The sequence below is a fragment of the Saccopteryx bilineata genome, chromosome 2 (genome assembly GCF_036850765.1).
Source record: "Saccopteryx bilineata isolate mSacBil1 chromosome 2, mSacBil1_pri_phased_curated, whole genome shotgun sequence".
Taxonomy (NCBI): domain Eukaryota; kingdom Metazoa; phylum Chordata; class Mammalia; order Chiroptera; family Emballonuridae; genus Saccopteryx; species Saccopteryx bilineata.
Window position 1 is genome coordinate 386,721,743 of NC_089491.1, and position 21,790 is coordinate 386,743,532.

Consider the following 21,790-nt stretch of genomic DNA (forward strand, 5'->3'; position numbering starts at 1 on the left):
AGCGACTAGCGCTGGACGGCGAAGCGGCTGTAAGGGCTTTCCTGGGCTTTTGCCACGCTGTTTTCTCTTACCCCCTACAGAGTCTCTTCCCTTGTAGGATGATACGTTATTTTCCCACTAGGTAAAATATTAAGTAAGTGAATGTCTCCACATGAAGATCAGAGCCCTGGTACCATTCTGACCTCATCTCTTCTTTCTCGTCCCCTTCCTGGTCCTCTTGGAGCCACACAAACCTCCTCACTGTTCCTCTGCGGGACCTCAGGGATTTACACTTGCTCTAGACTTTTTTTTCCTTTTGAAGCTGAGTCTACCAAGAAAAATTTTCAACTTGAATATTTCTCCTTTCTTTCTCTCCTCCAGGTTCTTATTTAAATGTTATCTTTTCAGTGAGACTTCTCCTCATCCTGTTTAAAATTTTACCACTTTCCCAACAATCCCGTCTTCCCTCCCTGCCTTTTCTCTGTAGCATTCATTACCACCTGACATACTATATATTTTGCTTACTTGCTCATGTAAACTCCAGGAGGGTAAGGCGCTTTGTCTGCGTTGTGCTCTTCTGTATCCCAAGTGCTCAGAACAGTGTTTGGTGTATAGTAGGTGCTCAATAAATATTTAAGAAAATGAGGCCCTGGACAGATGGCTTAGTTGGTTAGAGCCTCCTCCTGATACCCCAAGGTTGTGGGTTTGATCCCGTCAGAGTATATACAAGATTCAACCAATAAATGCATAAACAAATGGAAACAAAACGATGTCTCTCTCTCTCCCTAAAATCAATATATTAAAAAAAAGAAAATGATTCCACATCATTAATCCCTCTTTTGGCTTGAACTCATTCAACATGTGTTTTTATCACTTGCACCCAGAGTCTATTCCAACCTTAAGTGTTAATGTTCTTATTTTTCAAATCTTATTTCTTTTATTTTTTAAGTGAGAGGAGGGGAGATAGTGAGACAGACTCCTGCATACCCGGGATTCACCTGGCAACCCGCGTCTGGGGTCAATGCTTGAATCAACAGAATCACTGACTGGGAGAGGGGGAGAGAGAGAAGCCAATGGTTGCTTCTCCTGTGCGCCATAACCAGGAATTGAACCTGGTATGTCCACACACTAAGCTGATGGTCTATCCACTGAGCCTCCTGGAGATTTAAAATTGGATGCCTGACCAGGCGGTGGTACAATGGATAGAGTGTCGGCCTGAGATGCTGAGGACCCAGGTTCGAAACCCTAAGGTTGCCAGCTTGAGCACGGGGTTGCTGGTTGCTGGCTTGAGTGTGGGATCATAGATATGACCCCATGGTCTCTGGCTTGACCCCAAAGGTTGCAGGCTTAAAGGGTCACTAGCTCAGCAGGAGGTGCCCTGAACCCCGCCCCCTCCTTAAGGCACATACGAGAAAGCAATCAATGAACAACCGAAGTGCCACAACTATGAGTTGATGCTTCTCACCTCTCTCCCTTCTTGTCTGTCTCTGTTTCTCCCTAAAAAAAAGGGCTCTCCCACTTACTAGTTATGCGACTTTTGGCAGATCATGTGCCTCAGTTGCCTTACCTGCTAGGATAAACCTACAGCAAACATCATACTTAACAGTGAAAACTTAATCAGGAACGAGACACCATCAGTGTTGTTTCTGTTCACTCGTGTACTAGATCCTGACTAGAGCAGTAAAACAAATAGAAAAAGACAACTTCTAGGGTACAGCACTGTTCAGTTGCTTCTAGGTGGGCAGGGATGAATCAGGAGAAAGACAAGAGATCACACAAGTGGGAGTGAGAAATAAGAGGTGGGCAGAGATCAGGCTTCATAGAGAGGTTCTGCAGTCTCCAGCACCTTCAGACCCTAGGAGTTAGAACAGAGGAAAGAAAAGACAGTGGGGGCAGGGTGGCCGGCAGCTGACCAGGTCAGTATCAGAGCTGAGGGCAGAATGCTACCAGGGGCAGCGACGTGGTACCCATCCTGGCATCCAGCAGGGGCAACTCCCCAGCCTCCTCCCATTGGGCACAGCTTCCTCCCCAGCAAAGTGTTCATCTGTAAACATCTATACACATCATTATAAAAAGATTCAGCCTTTACTAAATAAGAAGAGGTAGAATACAGATAAGGGAACAGGCCAGAGACCCCCACCTTCCAACCACACATATACAGACATACAAATATAGATGCAACTGAGTAAATGACAGGGACGATTCAAGGGACAGACTGAAGGGCCGAGGGTGGCAGCACCCTCCGAGAGTGGGCCCGGACCCAAGGGTGGGCTGAGACCTGGGCCAAGGGCAGACGTTCTGAGGGGTTATGTTTGAGCAGCTTGGAGATGAGGTCCTGGGCTCCCACGGGCATGGAAGAGGGGAATTTCAGGTCCACCTGCAGCAATAAAGGAGAAGGATCCGTAAGCTTCATCCTGGCTGCTTTTCCCTCGACTGCCCGGTCTATCTGGAGAGTTACATAGGCCCCATGACTACGTTCTTCGCATCCCCAGCCCCTAAGATCTGCAGCCCGCACAAAGCCCTATAACACTCCGGGTCAGCCCTCCAACCTTGACAATGCGCCGGTAAGTTTCATTGTGTGATGCGCTCTCAAAGGGGGGGTTTCCCACCAGCAGCTCATAGCAGAGTACTCCGATGCACCACAGGTCCACCTTCTCGTTGTGCATGCGCCCCTCAATCATCTCTGGAGGCAGGTAGTCCAGGGTGCCACACATTGTCTTCCTCCTGGGTGGGGTGCAGGAGTGGGCAGGGATGCCAGAGACAAATGGCCTCTCCTTTCCCGGCTGCCTGATGACAGGGAGGCACCAGGATGCACCAGGGGAGTGTTCTAACCTGGTTCTGACAGGGCTTTGGGGGTAGTAGTGGGGTGAAGATATAAACCAGAGCCCAGAGGTAGGTTTACACACTGCCTCAGCATTTCCACACTGACGGCTATGTCTTCATCAGATAAGAGGGCAATGTTCTTCTTAAAATTAAAGGGAAAACTGGGGACATCTTGAATGTCCATCAAGCATGTCCTGCTTAAATAAATCACATTACATTGCTACAATGAAATACTATGAAGTCACTAAAAATGATGTGGGAGTATTCTCAGCATGGTAAGAGAGTCCCAATATACTGAATAAGAAATCTGGGCAGCCTGCCCTGTGGTGGCACAGTGGCTAGAGCATCAACCTGGGACACTGAGGTTGCCAGTAAGCCCGGGCAAGGCACATACAGCAAGCAACCAATGAACAACTAAAGTGAAGCAACTATGAATTGATAATTCTTGCTCCCCCCCTCCCGTAAAATCAATAAATAAAAAATATTTTTTTATGATTTTATTTATTCATTTTAAAGAGAAGGGGGGGGGAGAGAAGCAGGAAGCATCAACTCCCATATATGCTTTGACCAGGAAAGCCCAGGGTTTTGAACCAGTGACCTCAGCGTTCCAGGTTGACGCTTTATCCACTGCACCACCACAAGTCAGGCAATAAAACCTTTAAAGAAAAAAATCTGGGCAACAAAATCATGTCTCCTATTTTTGTAAAGATATTGCTGTCTATATATTTATATGAAGACATACCCAAATGTTTCTGGATAACAAGATCTGGAGTGGTTTTATTCTGAACATCCCAGCCTCAACCCAGGGCTGGCCTCCTGGCTCCTGTACCTCAGGGAGGGGGCATGCACAGACCAGCCGAAGTCAGCAATCTTCAACTCCCCCTGCAGCCCCAAGAGTAGGTTCTCTGGCTTTATGTCTCTGTGAATCACTTTTTTCCTGTGGCAATACATCAAAGCGTCTGCCAGCTCCTCCATGATCTGGGAAGGCCAATGACAGGCAGTCAGACAAGGACAGGCCTCCGGAGGCAAGCAGCACCCTCCCCAGCCTCAGGCCCATTGCAAGCATCTGGGGGCGCCGACCCCTTCCCAGACCCCTTCCCAACCGTGGCTGTTCGTGGCTCGTCAAAAGTGCGGCACTTCTGCAACTCCTTATAGAGCTCCCCACGGGGGGCATACTCCAGAATCAAGTAGATCCTTCGACGGTCATAGAAATAGTTGTAGAGACGCAAAATGTTGGGATGCCTGAAAAAAGAGACAGAAGAGGCCTCAGGCCGAAGCCTGGCAGAAAGAAATTGGAAAGATGACAGGTCCCATATGGGGCAAATGGCAGTCAGATCTAGACCAGGCTGCGGACACCAGGGCTGGAAGCGGTAAGATAGAACCAGAAATAGCTCTTCGATTCTGGATTCCGGCCAGAATTGAGAGCTCAGAGGGGCTAAGTGGCCAGTCTGGATGTGGTGGGGTTGAAAGCGGAGCTGGGGGAGGGCTTTGGCTCAGTGGGCATTGACCATACATACTGCAGGTGTGCCTGGATCTCGATCTCCCTGCGAAGCTGGTGCTCCACACCCTCCTTCTCTATCTGAGATTTGAAGAGGACCTTGAGCGCCACGATGAAATGGCTTTTCTTCTCCCGGGCTAAGTACACGTTTCCAAACTTGCCTTTGCCCAGAGGACGCCCAATCTCAAAATCATCAATTGTGAAAGATCGCCTGATGACAGAGTGGGGTAAAGGCAGCTGAGCACGGCTTTGGGGGCCACCCGAGGCACCTGCCTTCTCTCTGTACTTCTGCCCATCCCTCCCTTAGCCCCATTTTCTCTTCCAAGGGAGATGAAGATAGATCAGGCTCTCTGGCCTGCATCCCTATGCCTCCTGCCCTTAGCTTCTATCTCCCTCATTTCCTCCCTGTTCACTGTCTCCCTCCAACCCTCTGGCCACCCCATGCCTTGGGCACTTACATTAAGTTGGGTGTCCCACTGCTGTTCTGGCCAGGGGCAGCTAAGAAAAGAACAGGTAAGTTGAGGCTGTCCTTTGACTTCAGCCCTGTACCCTTCCCAGACTCTAGTCCTCTCGGGTCAATCCTCTTCCCCTTGTTCCAGTTACCTGTGGGCTGGGCATTGGAGCGGCCCATGAGGACAAGCGAAGATGGGGTGGTAGGCTCCTTGTGGAGGACTCTCTGTGGCAGGGTGTTCAGGCCAGACTGAGCCTGAGAAGGAGCACAGGGAGATCTGAGGATGCCTTTGTCCCAGTGACCAGGTTAGAATGTGCTGCAGCAGCATTTTAAAACTTGCTATGCAGCTGCCCACCCAACACCCACCCAATGCCAGTTCAAACTGGAGCACAGAGACAATACTGCTACTCAGCCCCAAGAATCTGCTCAGAATCCCATATTAATGGGTTATTAATAAACAAGCTAAACCAGCTTAAGATGAGCAGCAGCCTAACCAGCGGTGGCGCAGTGGATAGAGCGTCTGACTGGGATGTGGAAGGACCCAGGTTCGAGACCCCGAGCTCACCAGCTTGAGTGCGGGCTCATCTGGTTTGAGCAAAAAAGCTCACCAGCTTGAGCCCAAGGTCGCTGGCTCAAGCAAGGGGTTACTCGGTCTGCTGTAGCCCCATGGTCAAGGCACATATGAGAAAGCAATCAATGAACAACTAAGGTGTTGCAATGCGCAACTAAAAACTAATGATTGATGCTTCTCATCTCTCCGTTCCTGTCTGTCTGTCCCTGTCTATCCCTCTCTCTGATACTCTGTCTCTGTAAAAAAAAAAAAAAAAAAAAAAGATGAGCAGCAAAGGACTTACCCTAATACCTAGCATTTCACCTCTTTGGCTCTGGCCCACACCACATTCTCAAGCATGAAGCTGTCCAACCTCTTGTCCTTAACCCCACTGATTCACCCAGCTCTCCACCCAGGGCAGAAGAGGGCATCTCTACTCTTCATTCATGGAGTAATGAACATGCACAATTCAAGGAGTTTTAACACAGGGATATTCTCACAGTCCCCTAAAAATCTCAGTCTGTTAAGGCTTAGATCAGGTATTTGAGGCCTTGAATGTTCAGCAAATACCAGTATTTACCCCTTTGCAACAATAGGCTTTAAAGACACTGAGGGATAGAAATTCTGGGTAATATACAAAATTTTCTTTCGAGAGTAACCAAAGTGGAAGTGACAGTGGTTTCTTATTCAGCCTTGGTCCCTCACAGCTTCACTCAGTGTTCCATGAGGGAGACAGCTGGTGGACAAGGGGACAGGTGGACCCTCCAGAATGCCCAAGGCCTACAGGCAGAGCAAAGCCTGTGTGGCTCCTTCCTTCTTCTTCCTCCGAGAAGGGAAGAAAGCCTCAGTGCCTCTAAAACAGGGGTCGGGAACCTATGGCTCACGAGCCAGATGTGGCTCTTTTGGTGGCTGCATCTGGCTCGCAGATAAATCTTTAATAAAAATAATAATAAGGCCCTGGCCGGTTGGCTCAGTGGTAAAGTGTGTAGGAGTCCCGGATTCAATTCCTGGCCAGGGCACACAGGAAAAGCACCTATCTGCTTCTCCACCCCTCCCCCTCTCCTTCCTCTCTGTCTCTCTCTTCCCCTCCCGCAGCCGAGGCTCCATTGGAGCAAAGTTGGCCCGGGCACTGAGGATGGCTCTGTGGCCTCTGCCTCAGGCACTAGAATGGCTCTGATTGCAGCAGAGCGATGCCCCAAGATGGCAGAGCATCGCCCCCTGGTGGGCATGCCGGGTGGATCCCAGTCGGGCGCATGCAGGAGTCTGTCTGACTGCCTCTCCGTTTCCAGCTTTAGAAAAATACAAAATAATAATAATAATAATAATAAGGTTAAAAATATAAAACATTCTCATGTATTACAATCCATTTCCTACCGCTCATGTTCAAGGTTGCGGGTGGCTGGAGCCAATCACAGCTGTCCTCCGGGACAACACCGAATTTTTATTGGATAATGCGTAAAGTACACAGGTCATTGTATGGCTCTCACGGAATTACATTTTAAAATATGTGGCATACATGGCTCTCTCAACCAAAAAGGTTCCCAACCCCTGGCCCTAAAAACCTGTTCCCAGTGATATTACTATCATGATCTGAAGGCCCGACCCTGCCAGCTCAGTCTGTTAGCATCTGTGTATTAACAGGTAGGTTTATCCCTGCAGAGGCGCTCACAGGCTGACCAGAAGCAAGCTGGCAACACTTGACAGGATGTGGCTGCAAAGAACCAGACCAAGTTCTGCTAACTCTTGGACCATAACGAAGCAAGTACTTAGAATGTCGCCCTCTACAAGCGGGTGGGGGGAGGGTAAGTGAGAAAGTCCTTACCATCTGCCGGCCGTAGGGCCAGGGGTAGGCGTTCTCCTTCTGAGTCATCCTTAGAGGGAAAGGGGGAAGAGAGCTGAGCAAACAAGGGAAACAAAACCGTAAGAAGCAGGAAAAGGAGTGAGCGAGAAAGGGACCGATCTAGCCGAAAGCGATTGCCTGGGGCTGGTGAGAGCGAGCAAGACAACACGTTGCCTGCATCGCGGCGCACTGGGGCGCGGGTACTTACGACTCTGCCCAGCAACACGCCCCGCCCCTTTCCAGGACCCTCTCTCTACCCTTGACCACTGAGCAGCCGGAAGGAGTGCGCGCGGGCACGCCCAACGGATCCCCGATCTGCCTGATCACCTGCCCTCTCCCTGCGCGAAAGGTGGTCGGCTCACCTGAGGTCCGTGGTACAGTTCAACTCCAGGCGGCTGAAAACGACTGAATTACCCTGGCCGGGTCCCAGCAGAGGCTCTTTCAAATCTCTCGCCCTGGTCCTATTGGCCGAGCGCGCTGCTCATGCTCAATCTTCATTGGCTGGATGTCCCGTGACGTTTCCTTGGGGGCCCAATGGAAGAGGTGAATTGAGAGTTTTCGCAAGCTCAGGTTCCGGGTTTAGGAGAGTTTCACTTTTTCCCCAACCAAATGGTTTTATATTCCTTTTTTTTTTTTTTTCTGTATTTTTCTGTAGCCGGAAACGGGGAGAGACAGTCAGACAGACTCCCGCATGCGCCCAACCGGGATCCACCCGGCACGCCCACCAAGGGGCGACGCTCTGCCTACCAGGGGGCGATGCTCTGCCCCTCCGGGGCGTCGCTCTGTTGCGACCAGAGCCACTCTAGCGCCTGGAGCAGAGGCCGAGGAGCCATCCCCAGCGCCCGGGCCATCTTTGCTCCAGTGGAGCCTCGGCTGCGGGAGGGGAAGAGAGAGACAGAGAGGAAGGAGAGGGGGCGGGGTGGAGAAGCAGATGGGCGCGTCTCCTGTGTGCCCTGGCCGGGAATCGAACCTGGGACTTCTGCAGTCCAGGCCGACGCTCTACCACTGAGCCAACCAGGGCCTTTTTTTTTCTTTTTTCTTTTTTTAAATTTTAATCTTCAGTATAGCTGGAATGTGTCTCTGTGTATGTATGAACTAGGGTCTAACTTTGTTTTCTGCCAGATGAGAGCTAGTTAAGCTAGCAATCTTTGTTAGGCAAACTACACCATCCCAGTGGTATTTCAATGCTCCCCTTGATGTATGAAGTCATCATAGATACTTGGATCTTTTTCTGGACTCTTTATTCTGTTCCCATTGTTCGTCTGCTTGTGCATTTATTCTTGCGTCGTTATTATTTTGTTCTTTAAAGTCTTCGCTCCTATTCCTAGTAGATATTTTCCACCAGCAGACGTTTCTCTGCAGGTCTCCTGACGAAGGCCACATTGTTCGGATGACTCTCACTTCTCACCGTCCTGCCACGCTCCCTTTTCTGCTCTTTCTGACCCCGGACTTCATTATTGAATTAAATAAATACATTTGGATACCGTCTATGAAGTAACTAGTGGATATTTGTAAGTAGTGTTGCCTCTCCAGCACCCTTCCTCTTTTTTCAAATAAAAACACCCTCATTTTGCCTGTCTCCCCATTCCTTGTGGTCTGTTTTTGTTGCTGCCAACTCCAAATCCCTAACTTGATCAAGACCTACTGTAGTGGGTATTGTGGTTATCTAGCCATTGTCCATTCTCTGGGTGATTTCCACTTCCTGAAAATACCTTGAGTTTTGGGAGAAGGAAGCTGACCCTATCCCAGATCCAGAAGTGGACGGTGTTTGATTTATGTCAGTCAACACCTTTTCATCTGGAGTCATCCAGGATCATGGTCACTGATTCAGGGATAAGCTTGTGACCCAAGGGGGCCATTTAGTGGGAATTTTAGAATTCTCCAGAATGCTGGACAGAAACTCCTTTTCTCCTGCTGGCAGTAGACAAGGAAGCATGCATGAAGCTGACATTGCAGAATGCAGAAGAGAGACTCAGGAAGAACCTAAGACTTGGATGACACTGTTGAGACTATGGATGCCTATTTCCGTACTTTCCTTACATAAGGCAAAGTCTCCTTCTCACGGAAATTGTGAATACAAGAAGGCAATAACAGAAACAATAATTAATTGAAAAAAGAAACAAAAGAAAAATTGCTTTGCTTGAAAAAGTAACACAACCTTTTGGACAGCAGTACATTTAGTGGTATAGCTATGGAGAAGCTTTAATCCTAGAACTGGAGTTTCAGGAATTTATGTCATGAACTTAACTCACCAGAGCCACAGAAATAATAAAGATGCTCATGGTAACATTTATTTTATTTATTTACTTATTTTTAATTTTTCTATTGACAAGAGAAAGAGAGAGAGAGAGGAGCATTGACTCCTGGTTCCACTTAGTTGTGCACTCATCAGTTGCTTCTCGTGTGTGCCCTGACCTGGAATTGTGCCCATGACCTGGGCATGCCAGGACGACACTCTAACCATTAAGCAACCCAGCCAAGGCTCGTAGTAACATTTTTAAATAATAAGAAAGAGTGCAGACAACCAAAATGTCTTCCTTTAGATAGAAGATTGTTTAATACAGTAGTCTCCCCTTATCCACCAGGGACAGTTCCAAGACAATCCCCCAGCGGATGCCCGAAACCATAGGTAATAACAAATCCTATACAGTAGGCAATAATGACAAGAAAAAGATTTGTATATGTCCCAATACAAACACAACCATGACCCACTGTAGGCCTAAGTACACATCAGCAAAATTGCAGCTTTTATCCCTCCGAATATTTTTGATCTGCAGTTGTTTTAATCCATGATGTTAAACCCTCAGAAAGAGGGCCAACTGTATAATACTCACCGGTTAATCACTTAGTAGTCATCTTGGTTATCAGATCGACTATTGTGGTATCACAGAGCTTGTATTCAAATAACCCTATTGTACTTATTAATGGTCCCTGAAATCTGACCAGGTGGTGGTGCAGTGGGTAGAGCGTCGGACTGGGATGCAGAGGACCCAGGTTCTAGACCCCGAGGTCACCAACCCAAGGTTGCTGGCTCCAGCAAGGGGTTACTCGCAGGCCCGCGGTCAAGGCACATATGAGAAAGCAATCAATGAATAACTAAGGTGTTGCAACGCGCAATTCTCTCTCCGTTCCTGTCTATCTGTAAAAATTAAATAAATAATGATAATGGTCCCTGAAGCATAAGAGTAGTGATGCCAGCAATTCAGATATGCCAAAGAGAATCTGTAAAGTGCGACCTTTAAGTGGAAAAGGTATGCATGTATGTACAGGAAAAACTTCATAGGTACAGTTTTCAATCATGGATTCAACCAACATAACAAAAATATTTTTAAATTCTTTTTTAACAGAGACAGAGAGAGAGTCAGAGAGAGAGTAGGTAGGGACAGACAGGAACGGAGAGAGATGAGAAGCATCAATCATCAGTTTTTTGTTGCAAGACCTTAGTTGTTCATTGATTGCTTTCTCATATGTGCCTTGACCATGGGCCTTCAGCAGACCGAGTAACCCCTTGCTGGAGCCAGCGACCTTGGGTTCAAGCTGGTGAGCTTTGCGCGCAGGCATCCCCAAACTACAGCCCGCGGGCGGCATGTGGCCCCCTGAGGCCATTTATCCGGCCCCCTGCCGCACTTCCAGAAGGGGCACCTCTTTCATTGGTGGTCAGTGAGAGGAGCACTGTATGTGGTGGCCCTCCAACCGTCTGAGGGACAGTGAACTGACCCCTTGTGTAAAAAGTTTGTGGACCCCTAAAAGCATATGAGCCCGCACTCAAGCTGGGGACCTCCGAGTCTCAAACCTGGAGTCCTCCACATCCCCGTCCGATGCTCTATCCACTGCACCACCGCCTAGCCACGCTAAAAACATTTTTTAAAAGTATTATGTAACCCTGGCCGGTTCGCTCAGCGGTAGAGCGTCGGCCTGGCGTGCAGAAGTCCCGGGTTCGATTCCCGGCCAGGGTACACAGGAGAAGCGCCCATTTGCTTCTCCACCCCTTTCTCTCTGTCTCTCTTTTCCCCTCCCGCAGCCGAGGCTCCATTGGAGCAGAGATGGCCCGGGTGCTGGGGATGGCTCCTTGACCTCTGCCCCAGGCGCTAGAGTGGCTCTGGTTGCAACAGAGCGACGCCCCTGGGCGCATGCGGGAGTCTGTCTGACTGTCTCTCCCTGTTTCCAGCTTCAGGAAAAAAAAAAAAAAAAAAGTATTATGTTGTTGCCTGACCAGCCGGTGGCGGAGTGGACAGAATGTCGGACTGGGATGTGGAGGACCCAGGTTCGAGACCCTGGGGTTGCCAGCTTGAGCATGAGCTCATGAACTCATCTGGTTTGAGCAAGGCTCACCAGCTTGAGCCCAAGGTCGCTGGCTCGAGCAAGGGGTCACTGGGTCTGCTGTAGCCCCCCCCCCCCCCCCCCCCCGTCAAGGCACATATGAGAAAACAATCAATGAACAACTAAAGTGCTGCAACTAAGAACTGATGCTTCTGATCTCTCTCCCTCCCTGTCTGTCCCTCTCTCTGACTCTCTGTCACTAAATAAATAAACACTAAATAAATAAATAAAAATGCTATGTTGTTACTGAACTACATGTACTATGTTAGGCCCAGGATGGTTGCATCGTTGCATCTGTACTAGACATAGACTTTTTTTTTGGTCATTATTCCCTAAGCAATACAGTATGACAACTATTTATGCAGCACTTTCATTATATAAATATTAGGTATTACAAGTAATCTGAGATGGTTTATAGAATACAGAAGAATGTGCATATGTTATATGCAAATATTACACCATTTTATATACCCCTGAGCATCTGAAGGTTTTGGTATCCAAGGGGGTCCTGGAACCAATCCCCCTCAGACACCAAGGGATGACAAAGGGATGATTTATATCCAGTCAGGACAAAGCTGTTGGCACCAGATTTCAGTAAGCTATTCAGAACAGTGGACAATTTAAAACTTACAAATTTTTTATTTCTGAAATTTTCCACTTAATATTTTCAGACCATGGTTGATTGCAGGTATCTAAAACTTCCCTCAGAAAGTGAAACTGCTGAGAAGGGGGAACTTTTTGTAGTTTACGGAGTTCCTCGACTTTTAAGTGGTCACTAAAATTATAATTTAAGGACTACAGAATCATATTTCTATTACAATTATAATTAAAAACACTGGAGTACAAGATTACGGACACTACTGGGAGCTAAATTGCCAAAACTTAAATGTGGTTTAGGACAATGAGTATAAATTACTATTACGTTAAAATTATTCATTATTGCTATATTCTTTCCAATATAGAACATTTATCACTCCAAATACATTTTGTGAACAAGATTGGGGACCATTCATGAAAAATTTCTGTATAAGAATACCTAAAATATCCATGGAATCAAAGGTATTGCAATTGGATGATTTGACGGAAACAGTTAAGATGAAAATAAGAGTTTCAAAGTTTGCATTTTAGGAGAAAATTTAGACACTTTAGGAAAGAAAATTACAGAAACAATGAGGTTTATATTTTTCTTATCTAACAAACCAGTTTTTTTTTTCTTTCCGGAAAAAGGTCACTGTAAGTAGTAGATACTTAAAACACCGGAGCTTTAGGACCTCCGACGTGATTTGAACACGCAGCCTTCTGATTTACATTTAGATGCTTTACTCCTGTATCACCAGGCCCTTCACAGAACGCAGCTGTTGATGGTTTGCGTGAACAAATTTTACCCTCAAGCCCCACCCCTAAAATTTTATCAGATTGGTCCTCCTAGCCTCGAGTGGATTAGATGCTAGTGGATTTAGGAGTTGAAACCTTCTCCTCCGGACAAATTGTGCTTGACTTAATCACACTTGGTTTAAGACCCAATTCTTTAATCTTGGTACACATTGAGCTCACACAATATAGAAGCGATTTTTTTGTCTATGGGGTTTATTTCTGGGGATCATAAAGCCATTACGGTTTCGCTGCGGTTAGGGCCTAGATGAATTTTAGGTTTAATCTTGACTCTGCCAGTGATCTAGCAAATTCTTTTACCTAGCCTCCCTTTACCTAGGTTTCTGTCTGTAGACCGGTGTCGGAACCCACCTGCTCCCCAAGGGATGGATGGCTTAAGCGGTGAGAGTTCCAGGGTGAAGAAAGCACGAGGAGCCGGCTTTATTCCTACTTCTAGTAGTGCCAGAGTGGTAGATGAGGTGCTCATGGATAAAGTGACCAACTTTTTTACAATGAAAAGGAGGACAAAAATAAATGGAAGAAAACAATATCGTAAATAAAAGAAACATTTATTCATTGCAATAATACACTATAATATAAATGCATAATAAAAATATTTGTAATATTTTATATCATAATTATGCTTACACGACTATTAATTTTTAATAATAATTGTAAGAAAAAAGTCCTCATGCCTGACCTGTGGTGGCACAGAGGATGAAGCGTGGACCTGAAAATGCTGAGGTCACCGGTTTGAAACCCTAGGCTTGCCTGGTCAAGGCACATATGGGAGTTGATGCTTCCTGCTTCTTTCTCTGTCTCTCTCTTTCTCTCTGTGTCTGTCTCTACTCTCTGAAATAAATAAAGTAAAAAAATGTAAATAAAAAAAAAAGAAAATACTCATTTAGGTACAAATACGTCACATCACACGCAATGGATCAACTCTGCATTGATTGAATCCGGACATTTACAGATTAGTCTTCCAATATCAAAAAGGAGGACACTTTTTGAGGGAGGACGGAACTTACAAAAGAAGGACTGTCTTCCCTAAAGAAGAACGATTGGTCACCTTATTATTGACAATAGTGGCAAGGTGCCAACGTTCCATCAGCGCAAGCAACGGAGAGACGCTGTCATCATGGATTAGCAGTTGCTGAGTCAGGCCACCCCGAAAGGCGTGGGAGCCAGAGAGCTTTCGAAGTCCGTTGACCAGAGCCCATATCCTGGGTCTCACTGTCATTTCCCCATAACTGAGTTATAACAACACATTCTCTCGTGGGGTAACTGGAGCGCACTAGCGATGATGGGAGCCTAGCTTCTCACACGTGCATGGTCGGAAGCCAACAGATATTACATCCGTTTCGGTTTCATTCATGTTCACCCTTGTCTGGGCTCTCATCACACAGATCACAGCCCTGCCGACGCGTCTAACAACTAAATAACTAGGTGGTTTGAACACCCACACCTTGTAGTTGGCGTTGGTGGTATAGTGGTGAGCATAGCTGCCTTCCAAGCAGTTGACCCGGGTTCGATTCCCGGCCAACGCAGAGTTTATTTATTTTTTAACTTTTCCTCGAGTCCGGCCCCAGTGCCTCACAGAGAGAGCTACTTAAGGTGACCAGCTCTCCGTGACCCCGGGGAGATGTGCCCCTTACCCCTTCCCATTGGAAGGAAAGGTATTGCACCCAGGGTAGCGAGTTATGTGTGGATAGCAGTACCAATCCACAGCCACAAAAAAGAGGAGTCGAAAGGAAGCAGCTCCCCGGCTGATGCAGGGCGCGGGCTCAGAACCGCTTGCGGCTACTGGTAAAAACTGCTTGCTTAATTGCAAGCTGAGACTGGAAACGCGTGTTTGCGTCAAGGAGAAAGCCCCTCGCAGAAAGCGACGGCTGGCAGCGAGATTACACGGGCTGTGTCAGTTTTGTGCTGTTGCCCATCTGTGTTTTTAAAATTATCGTCAGCGAATACGTCTAATAAGCATACTGAACAGTGAGAATAATGACTGGTAAACCTTTTGAATGGAGAGGATAATGGTCAATTGAGCCACAGTGCATGTTACTTGAAGTATGCCATAAACTTGAAATTTAGAATGTGAGCTCAAGAGTCAGGATAAACTGTTCTTCCTTTTTTATTTTAATCGGAGATAATAGATAAAACTTTAATTTATCATGTATACTACTGGATTTTTAAAAAAATATCAAGTGAAACCTGTTATTAAGTTTCCTTTAGTTGGATGGAATTTTGCAATCCTAGATAATTTTTCAGCGTTTCAAAATACGCTATTTGTATCATTTGGCCATAAAATTTCTCTTCCTTAAAATTATATTTATTTTTTTTTCATTACACTTTATTTTCCTGATTCTTTTCTTAATCTGGTCAATTTTAATGCCTTCTCAGTGACTGATCTTTTCCTCCAAAGGGCAATAGGAATACCTTAAATGTAGGTGCTTCTCAAAGTTGAAAGCACAATACTCTTATTCTTTCTCTAGTCTACCTTCCTTCCTATGGCAATTTTCTCTGTTTCCATCATAGAAGCTATAAATTGAGTGACAACAAAGTCTGGTCTCTTTAGAGTTAAATTTTATCCCTAACAAAATTTCCATATATTTTTTTAATTTTATTGATTGATTTTACAGAGAGAGGAGAGGAGAGAACAAGAAGTATCAAGTCATAGTTGCTTCACTTTAGTTATTATTCATTGATTGCTTGTTGTATGTGCCTTGACCTGGCAAGCCCAGGGTTTTGAACCGGCAACCTCAGCGTTCCAAGTCAATGCTTTATCCACCATGCCACCACACGTCAGGCAAAAAATTTCCATGCTTTTATTAAAACTTCTTTCTTTTTTGATATTTCTCCCAGTTGATGATATCAATGTACTTTCAATAAGTATGAAATAAAACTATGATAACAATATTCAATTTCCCTATGTCTCCAAACCTCAGAGTACATCTTTAGCAAAATACCAAAAACACTACCTCAGAAAGGACTTTTTGATTATTTTGCTTCCCTTTCACTGCTACACTCATTTAGATGACTAAAAATGTTATCTCTCTTCCCCCAATTTGTCTCAAAATCTTTCTTCATGTGGGCACTGATAACTTGCTAAAGCACAGATAGGATAATGTTATTATTGTAAAACATGTGAAACGTTATTTTTCTCTTTTGAATTACTTTTCTCCTTATCCATGCTTCTTTTCCTTAAGCATGTTTTAAAAAAATGCTTCCATTGATTTGAGAGAGAGAAGCAGAGAGAGAGAGAGAGAGAGAGAGAGAGAGAGAAGGAGAGAGAGAGAGAGAGAGAGGGAGGGAGAGAAGCACGAATTACATAGTTCCACTTGATTGTTCACTCATTGGTTTTCATGTGTGCACTGACCAGGGATTGAACCTGCAACCTGAAGTGCCCTCACAACACTATCCATTGAGCAACCTGGCCAGGACCTCTTTTAAACACTCTCAGTACAGTTTAGATTTAGTGTTTGCACCTTAAGTTAAACTACTATTTATATTAAACTTTAATAAATTGTCAATATATTTATCTTAGTATAAATTATATAAACAGAATAGTTTTTCCTATAATTTAATGAAAAAGCATTTTAAAAAAACATAAGGGATACTTTTTTTGTTTGTTTGTTTTTGAAACTCAAATTCACTTTAAAACAAAAATTATAGATTAACCTTTTAATTACATCTTTCTTTAAAAGCTGTCAGATTTCCATTTCTTTGGGAGATATTTTCATCAGTGTGCTGTTCAACTCCACAGGTTAAACTTTCTGCATTATTATTAAGAACTTCATACCTATGAGCGAGATTGCCATTTATTGCTTTTTCAACCTTCAAAAAGACACAGGAAGACTTACTTGACTACGAGTTGAAGTCTTTAAAGGCATGCAACGAGAATATTTCCACAATGATTATACAGAAGCTACTCAACGTACCAATGACATCAACAAGCATATCCTACCACCTCTTAAAAAGAATAGCTGAACAAGTTAAAAACTGATGTAAAGAAGAGGTAGCAGATTGGAGTCACAATGGAATGTCCAGAGGGTGTTGCAGCACAAGCTACCTAGCAGACAGCTCTTTGATAACAAGGCCCAGACCCTAACACAGGAGACAGAAAACTCCCCGACCGCAAAGCAGATCGTTATGTACAAAGAGTGTTTGTACAATAGTCCACCACGAAGATTAATATCAAGGAGACAATGACCACAAGTGTCGCAAAGATCACAGAACCGGGATCCCCGGGCTTGTGGGACATTTCATGTAAAGTCTTCCCCTTTTCCGCTCTGGTCCCCTCCGCTCACACCCTCCCACGGGTCACGCGAGCCTCTCTTGCCCGCGCCCCCGCGGCCGGCGCCTTCCTCTTGGTCCAGTGGAAGGTGCGAGTACCCGGGACTGAGCGTCGCGCGCCGTCCCCTCCGCAGAGCCGCACCGAGCGCACCTTGCTCCGGACAGCCTCCAACTCCTGAGACCACCTGTACAAAGGACCGCCCCGAGCTCCTTGTTTATTTTCTCTCCCGCCTTCTTTTTATCTCCATCCCAGGACCCAGGATGGGTACTTCTTAGGTAAGTAGAATTTTAAATACAAACATCAAAGAAATAAAAAAGGGAAGAAAAAAATAAAAACGCACTTTCCTTCTCCCCGTCGGGGAATCGAACCCCGGTCTCCCGCGTGACAGGCGGGGATACTCACCACTATACTAACGAGGAAGAAGTTGAAAGGCCCTTCCTCCAAATCCTTGATCTATTCTTCCACCGCGTTCAACGTGCTGCAGCGAGGATTTTGGGGGTTCTGTCCTTCCGATCACTGAGAAATTGACCTGAAACCTACGAACGTTCTAAACCACAACTGTGCGCGAATTCCCAGAAAGGCGGAAACAACGAGTGACCGAGACAGAGGCCGCCAATGACGCAGGGACCTGAATTCTGAGTACCTGGGTTCTCTCAAAAACACCCTGAATACATCCCACCCCCACCCCCCTTTTTACTGTCATGCACAGCTACGAGTTGACACTTATCAATCGAACCAAAAGCTGGCTCTCGCGGCCGCGCAGAAGCACCAAGCCGGGAGGAGAGAAGACAGTGTGTCTTGTCCAACCAAGTCCCGACGTGTCTGCGCTCTTCCTGGCGCGTCAAAGAGCACTGTGTTCCGCGCGCCCCTTCCTGTTACTGGGCTGTCCGCTCACAATAAAAGTGCTCTCTGCACGTCCGCTCCAAAGCTTCCCGAGAGCCGTCCAAGGACTAAGGGCTTTGAGGTGCTCTAGTCCCCGCAAAATTCAAAGGAGGGCTCGTCCGGGATTTGAACCCGGGACCTCTCGCACCCGAAGCGAGAATCATACCCCTAGACCAACGAGCCCGCGTGCGGAGGCGACTGCGGACACCTTTAGAGGTCACACTAGGCTTGTTTCGGTTCTAGGACCGCGAGTCTAGGTGGAACCACCCTGGAGCGCGCTCAAGGACTCTTCATCCCGACGCCGAATATTCTGGTACAGGGGTCTGGATATCTCTCTCCGCTCGCTCCAACTCTTCCCAGGAAATAACATTGGGGAAGTGGACGAGAGTGGTGTCGGTCTCACTTCCGCGCAGCCCTCCAGGACTGCATTGAGTACCCGAGTTCCCGCTCCCACCGGTCGCTGTCTCGCGGACATTCCATAATTTGGGGTCTCGACTTCCCGCTTCCGCCTGCCGTCCTCGGCCCCAGAGCCCCGGCGCAGAGCTTTGAAGACACAGGTGGAGTTGCCTGGTTGGGGACAATTAGTGAACCCAGAAATCCCTAGGTGAACACCAGCCCTCTTTTCTGTCCTTGCATCTGTCCATCCTCCTGGAGTGACGGGCAGGGCTAGCCTCAGGCTAGACCATTAGTAACCCACTGACTTCCCAGCACGTTACTACTGTAATCATTCCTGCAGCCAAGAAGACCCACGAAAGAGGCGTCATTCAGATGAGTGGCTGGCGTGGTGCGTGCTGTAGGGGTATCCGCTTTCCAATCTGCGTGAGTGGGGCGGGGCGCCAGGCCTGGCAAACAGAACGGCCCCTGACGTCTAACACCCTTTCCAGAACTGGTCCTAGGACTTCCCCCTGTAAGACCTTGTTATCCCTACCTTCCCGTCTAACCACTCTCCAGCGCTCTCCTAGGGTGTCCAAGAAGGAGACCTTCTTACCTGCCGCCTAAGACCGCAGAAAGTAAGAGCCTACTTGGTATAGTCCAAAGGCAGCAGACCCCGGAGGACTGCTTAAATCCACTCACCATGCTCTCGCCTGGGGTCTGCCAAGAATCCTGGCAAGACCTGGTGGTTCGGCCGCAGGCCAGGGTTCTGTCTTCCCACAGCTGGGTACCAGCTTTGGGGAGTCTTTCCAGAGGATTCTGACCTGTCTGACACTGGACACCCTGATAGCATCTCTGGGCTGAATCATCTTGTTCCATACCCCAGTCATATGATTTGTGGGGCCAGGCCTTCCCTCCTTACCAACCCATAGATACTTTGGTGGGGCCTGACTTCAATAAAGGTTTCTGCTTTTTGCTTTTTCTTTCCCAGGTGTCCCTGGACATAATGTCTAGAAAGGCAGCAGAAAGCAGTCTAGACTTTCCTGTCAGTGTCCCAAGCCTTTCAGGTGAGTGACAAAAGCTCTCAGGCTCATCTTCTGGCATCTTCTTCCCCCTACCCTTTTCCAAATCCTGTCTCCATCCTCTTCAGCCCAGCTTTCCTCATGTTTCCGGTCACCTCTCTTTCACCTGATCTCAGACACTTAACCTTCACAGAGGTGGAGGCCTAAATCCCTTCCAGATCATGATAAAAGCTACAATCTCTTTTCCTGGAGAAGTCCATGCAATCTCAGGGTGTTTACAGGTCTCCTGAAGCCCCCATCCATGGACTCCACTTTTGGAATCCAAGAACTAAGGAATACACAACTGATCATTGTTTAAATTTTGATGTATATTGTTTCCATTTTGATAGGAGTCAAAGGTTTACACAGAAAGATTGAGTTCTAAGGTATAACTTTGAACAGTCACAATTCTTTGAAAGAGACTGGGTGCAAAAGAGTGAAAGATATTTTTGGCGAGCCTGAGATGGTAGCAACCCCCCACCCCCTAACACCAGCACTTTCCTAAAGTAGATCTTTTTCAGACTACACATCCCATCAGTTACTGAATCCTGTTGTTGTTGTTGTTGTAAAATGTCTTAAATTCATCACCTCCTCTCCATCTCTCCTACAACTGCATTGGTCCAAGCTTTTGGCATTTTTATAACCAATCCCTCCCTCCTTCCAATACTCTCTGATCCCTTCTGTTATTTTTCTATGCAGCATTTATTGAATACATTACATAATTTGTTTTAAAACATTTTTATTGTGTTCTCTTGTTCCCTGCTGTATCTACAGGGCCTAGAACAGTGGTTGTTACATAGTAGTTGTTTAATAGAACGTATGGCAAACTTCCACTTGGTTTTTAAAACTTAGCTCACCTCCTCCAGGAAGCCTCCCCTGGGCACTCTCCACTTTCGGGCCCTGTGAGATGCCACTTCCATTCTCTGGGTTCTCGCAGCATCTTCACATTGTGGTATCACTATGTCTTCCTCCCTGTGTGCTCTCTGAGACAACGGACTATGCCTTCTTCATTTATTTCTACACAGTGTGCAGCCCAGTGCTTGGCACAAACCTAGTCTTGGTGGTGCTGCACTGACTTGATCTGTCACCTTCCAAGAGCGATTCCTTTAAGACAACACTTTTGCTCAGACATCTTACAGTGGTTCCTGGGCTAAGTGATGGTGTCTAGACCTTTCTGCCTACCTTTCAACGAGGTTTAGGCCCTGACAACGGCCTACAGATCCTACTTCTTGTCCCCTTCTCCACTGCATTTACTTCTACCCTGGCCAGTGGAGCTTTAGTGCCCCACAAATGGGCCCCGCACTTCCCCAGGGCCTGAAGACTCCAACTGGAATGCACTCTTCTGCTCCCATCCTGTCCACAGGGTCCCAGCCCTTCAGCGCCCTGTGGCAAGAAACCAGATGGTACCAGGCCAGACAGCTCTGCTAACTCCTAACCCTGACTGCCAGCTTGTGCAGACGAATGAAGATACTACCTATCTGTGATGGGCCTGGAACAGGAACTGAATAGAGAAGATGCATCTCCCCCGCCCTCCATTTAAAAATTTTAAAATAACATATATACAAATATAAATAAATATTACATCTATAAATTATATCTATAATGTTGAGGTCTCAAACCAAAAGAAATATATTCAAAACCAAACAAAACAAACCAATTCAGGTTCTAGGGGACATTCTGGGTAGGACCTGGGAGGCCTGGGAGGTGGGGCGGCCCCTCCCTGCGGGTTTGGCGCCCAGGAGGATCCACCTGCACCAGGGCGCTGTGGCATCAGCTGGGCAAAGGTAGGTGCAGGTCTCCGGGTTCCCGGCTTGGTCACTGGTGGAGCTTGTGGGGCGATGACGTCACGGGACTGGCAGTCTTCTCAGCAGGAAATGTGGATGCTCTGAGTAACCCTTGCCTCCTCTAATATAAAAACAATGAATAATGCCGTTAGGGATATAACGTGAAAGCAGCGATAAAACGTAAAACAGCACTAGTTTAAGGGTTGGAACCAAAGGCACCGCTGGGATTCGAACCCAGGATCTCCTGTTTACTAGACAGGCGCTTTAACCAACTAAGCCACGGCGCCGAAGTCGTCAGAAACTTTTCCCATAGCACACTACAGGAAAATAGCGCTCGGAGCTCGGCCACATCAACTCTTCTAGATTTTACTAAAATTAATTTTGACAAATCAACTAGGTTTGACATCAAGCGTCCATCTATGCGGGATCCCCCCGATGTTGAAAAAAGGAATCAGAGATCTCAACACTCGCTAAAAGTATGCGGGTGGGGAGCTTCCCAGAATCGAGGAGTCCTGAGACGGGCGGATTGTGAAGCGCGGAGCCAACCTATTTTCTGAGTGGGCAGAAA

The 21,790-nt window shown here is 46.7% G+C and overlaps 1 protein-coding gene, 1 long non-coding RNA gene, 4 other non-coding genes and 1 pseudogene across 19 annotated transcripts; 2 read left to right on the plus strand and 5 right to left on the minus strand.

Moving 5' to 3' along the window:
• Positions 1-1,636: 1,636 nt before the first annotated feature.
• Positions 1,637-17,835, minus strand: AURKB (aurora kinase B). Of its 7 annotated transcripts, none has more exons than XM_066264209.1 (10): positions 17,526-17,835; positions 7,504-7,663; positions 7,124-7,196; positions 4,904-5,006; positions 4,759-4,798; positions 4,320-4,511; positions 3,906-4,044; positions 3,632-3,780; positions 2,529-2,703; positions 1,637-2,356 (listed from the first exon to the last, which is right to left on the minus strand). In XM_066264209.1, exons 3-10 carry the CDS (start codon positions 7,169-7,171, stop codon positions 2,183-2,185), a joined length of 1,020 nt encoding a protein of 339 aa, XP_066120306.1. In that variant the 5' UTR covers positions 7,172-7,196; positions 7,504-7,663; positions 17,526-17,835; the 3' UTR covers positions 1,637-2,182. The 7 variants fall into 7 exon arrangements, with proteins under 7 accessions (XP_066120306.1, XP_066120307.1, XP_066120305.1 ...); XM_066264210.1 differs by lacking the exon at positions 17,526-17,835 and adding an exon at positions 7,889-8,022; XM_066264208.1 differs by lacking the exon at positions 17,526-17,835 and adding an exon at positions 7,889-8,016 and having other exon boundaries at positions 7,504-7,790.
• On the plus strand, positions 14,308-14,379 carry TRNAG-UCC (transfer RNA glycine (anticodon UCC)). The gene has a single exon. It is a non-coding gene; the product is annotated as a tRNA-Gly (tRNA).
• On the minus strand, positions 16,496-17,826 carry LOC136322689 (magnesium transporter NIPA2 pseudogene; annotated as a pseudogene).
• Positions 17,471-17,542, minus strand: TRNAD-GUC (transfer RNA aspartic acid (anticodon GUC)). The gene has a single exon. It is a non-coding gene; the product is annotated as a tRNA-Asp (tRNA).
• A 209-nt stretch (positions 17,836-18,044) lies between the features above and the next one.
• On the plus strand, positions 18,045-21,012 carry LOC136323665 (uncharacterized). Of its 8 annotated transcripts, none has more exons than XR_010729000.1 (4): positions 18,045-18,609; positions 18,742-19,015; positions 19,369-19,444; positions 20,802-21,002. It is a non-coding gene; the product is annotated as an uncharacterized lncRNA (long non-coding RNA). The 8 variants fall into 8 exon arrangements; XR_010729003.1 differs by having other exon boundaries at positions 18,742-18,789; positions 20,802-20,993; XR_010729006.1 differs by having other exon boundaries at positions 18,064-18,087; positions 18,249-19,015; positions 20,802-21,012.
• On the minus strand, positions 18,117-18,188 carry TRNAP-CGG (transfer RNA proline (anticodon CGG)). The gene has a single exon. It is a non-coding gene; the product is annotated as a tRNA-Pro (tRNA).
• A 423-nt stretch (positions 21,013-21,435) lies between the features above and the next one.
• TRNAT-AGU (transfer RNA threonine (anticodon AGU)) lies at positions 21,436-21,509 on the minus strand. Its single transcript has one exon. It is a non-coding gene; the product is annotated as a tRNA-Thr (tRNA).
• Between the last annotated feature and the right edge of the window lie 281 nt (positions 21,510-21,790).

What these genes read in the sequence shown, in the direction of transcription:
- AURKB (XM_066264209.1), bottom strand. Translation starts at nt 7,171, where the DNA reads ATGACTCAGAAGGAGAACGCCTACCCCTGGCCCTACGGCCGGCAGATG. An exon ending in GAGATCCAGGCACACCTGCA is followed by an intron (nt 4,045 to 4,319) that starts GTATGTATGGTC and finishes CTCTTTTTTCAG; the next exon opens with GCATCCCAACATTTTGCGTC. An exon ending in CTTACCGGCGCATTGTCAAG is followed by an intron (nt 2,357 to 2,528) that starts GTTGGAGGGCTG and finishes TTATTGCTGCAG; the next exon opens with GTGGACCTGAAATTCCCCTC.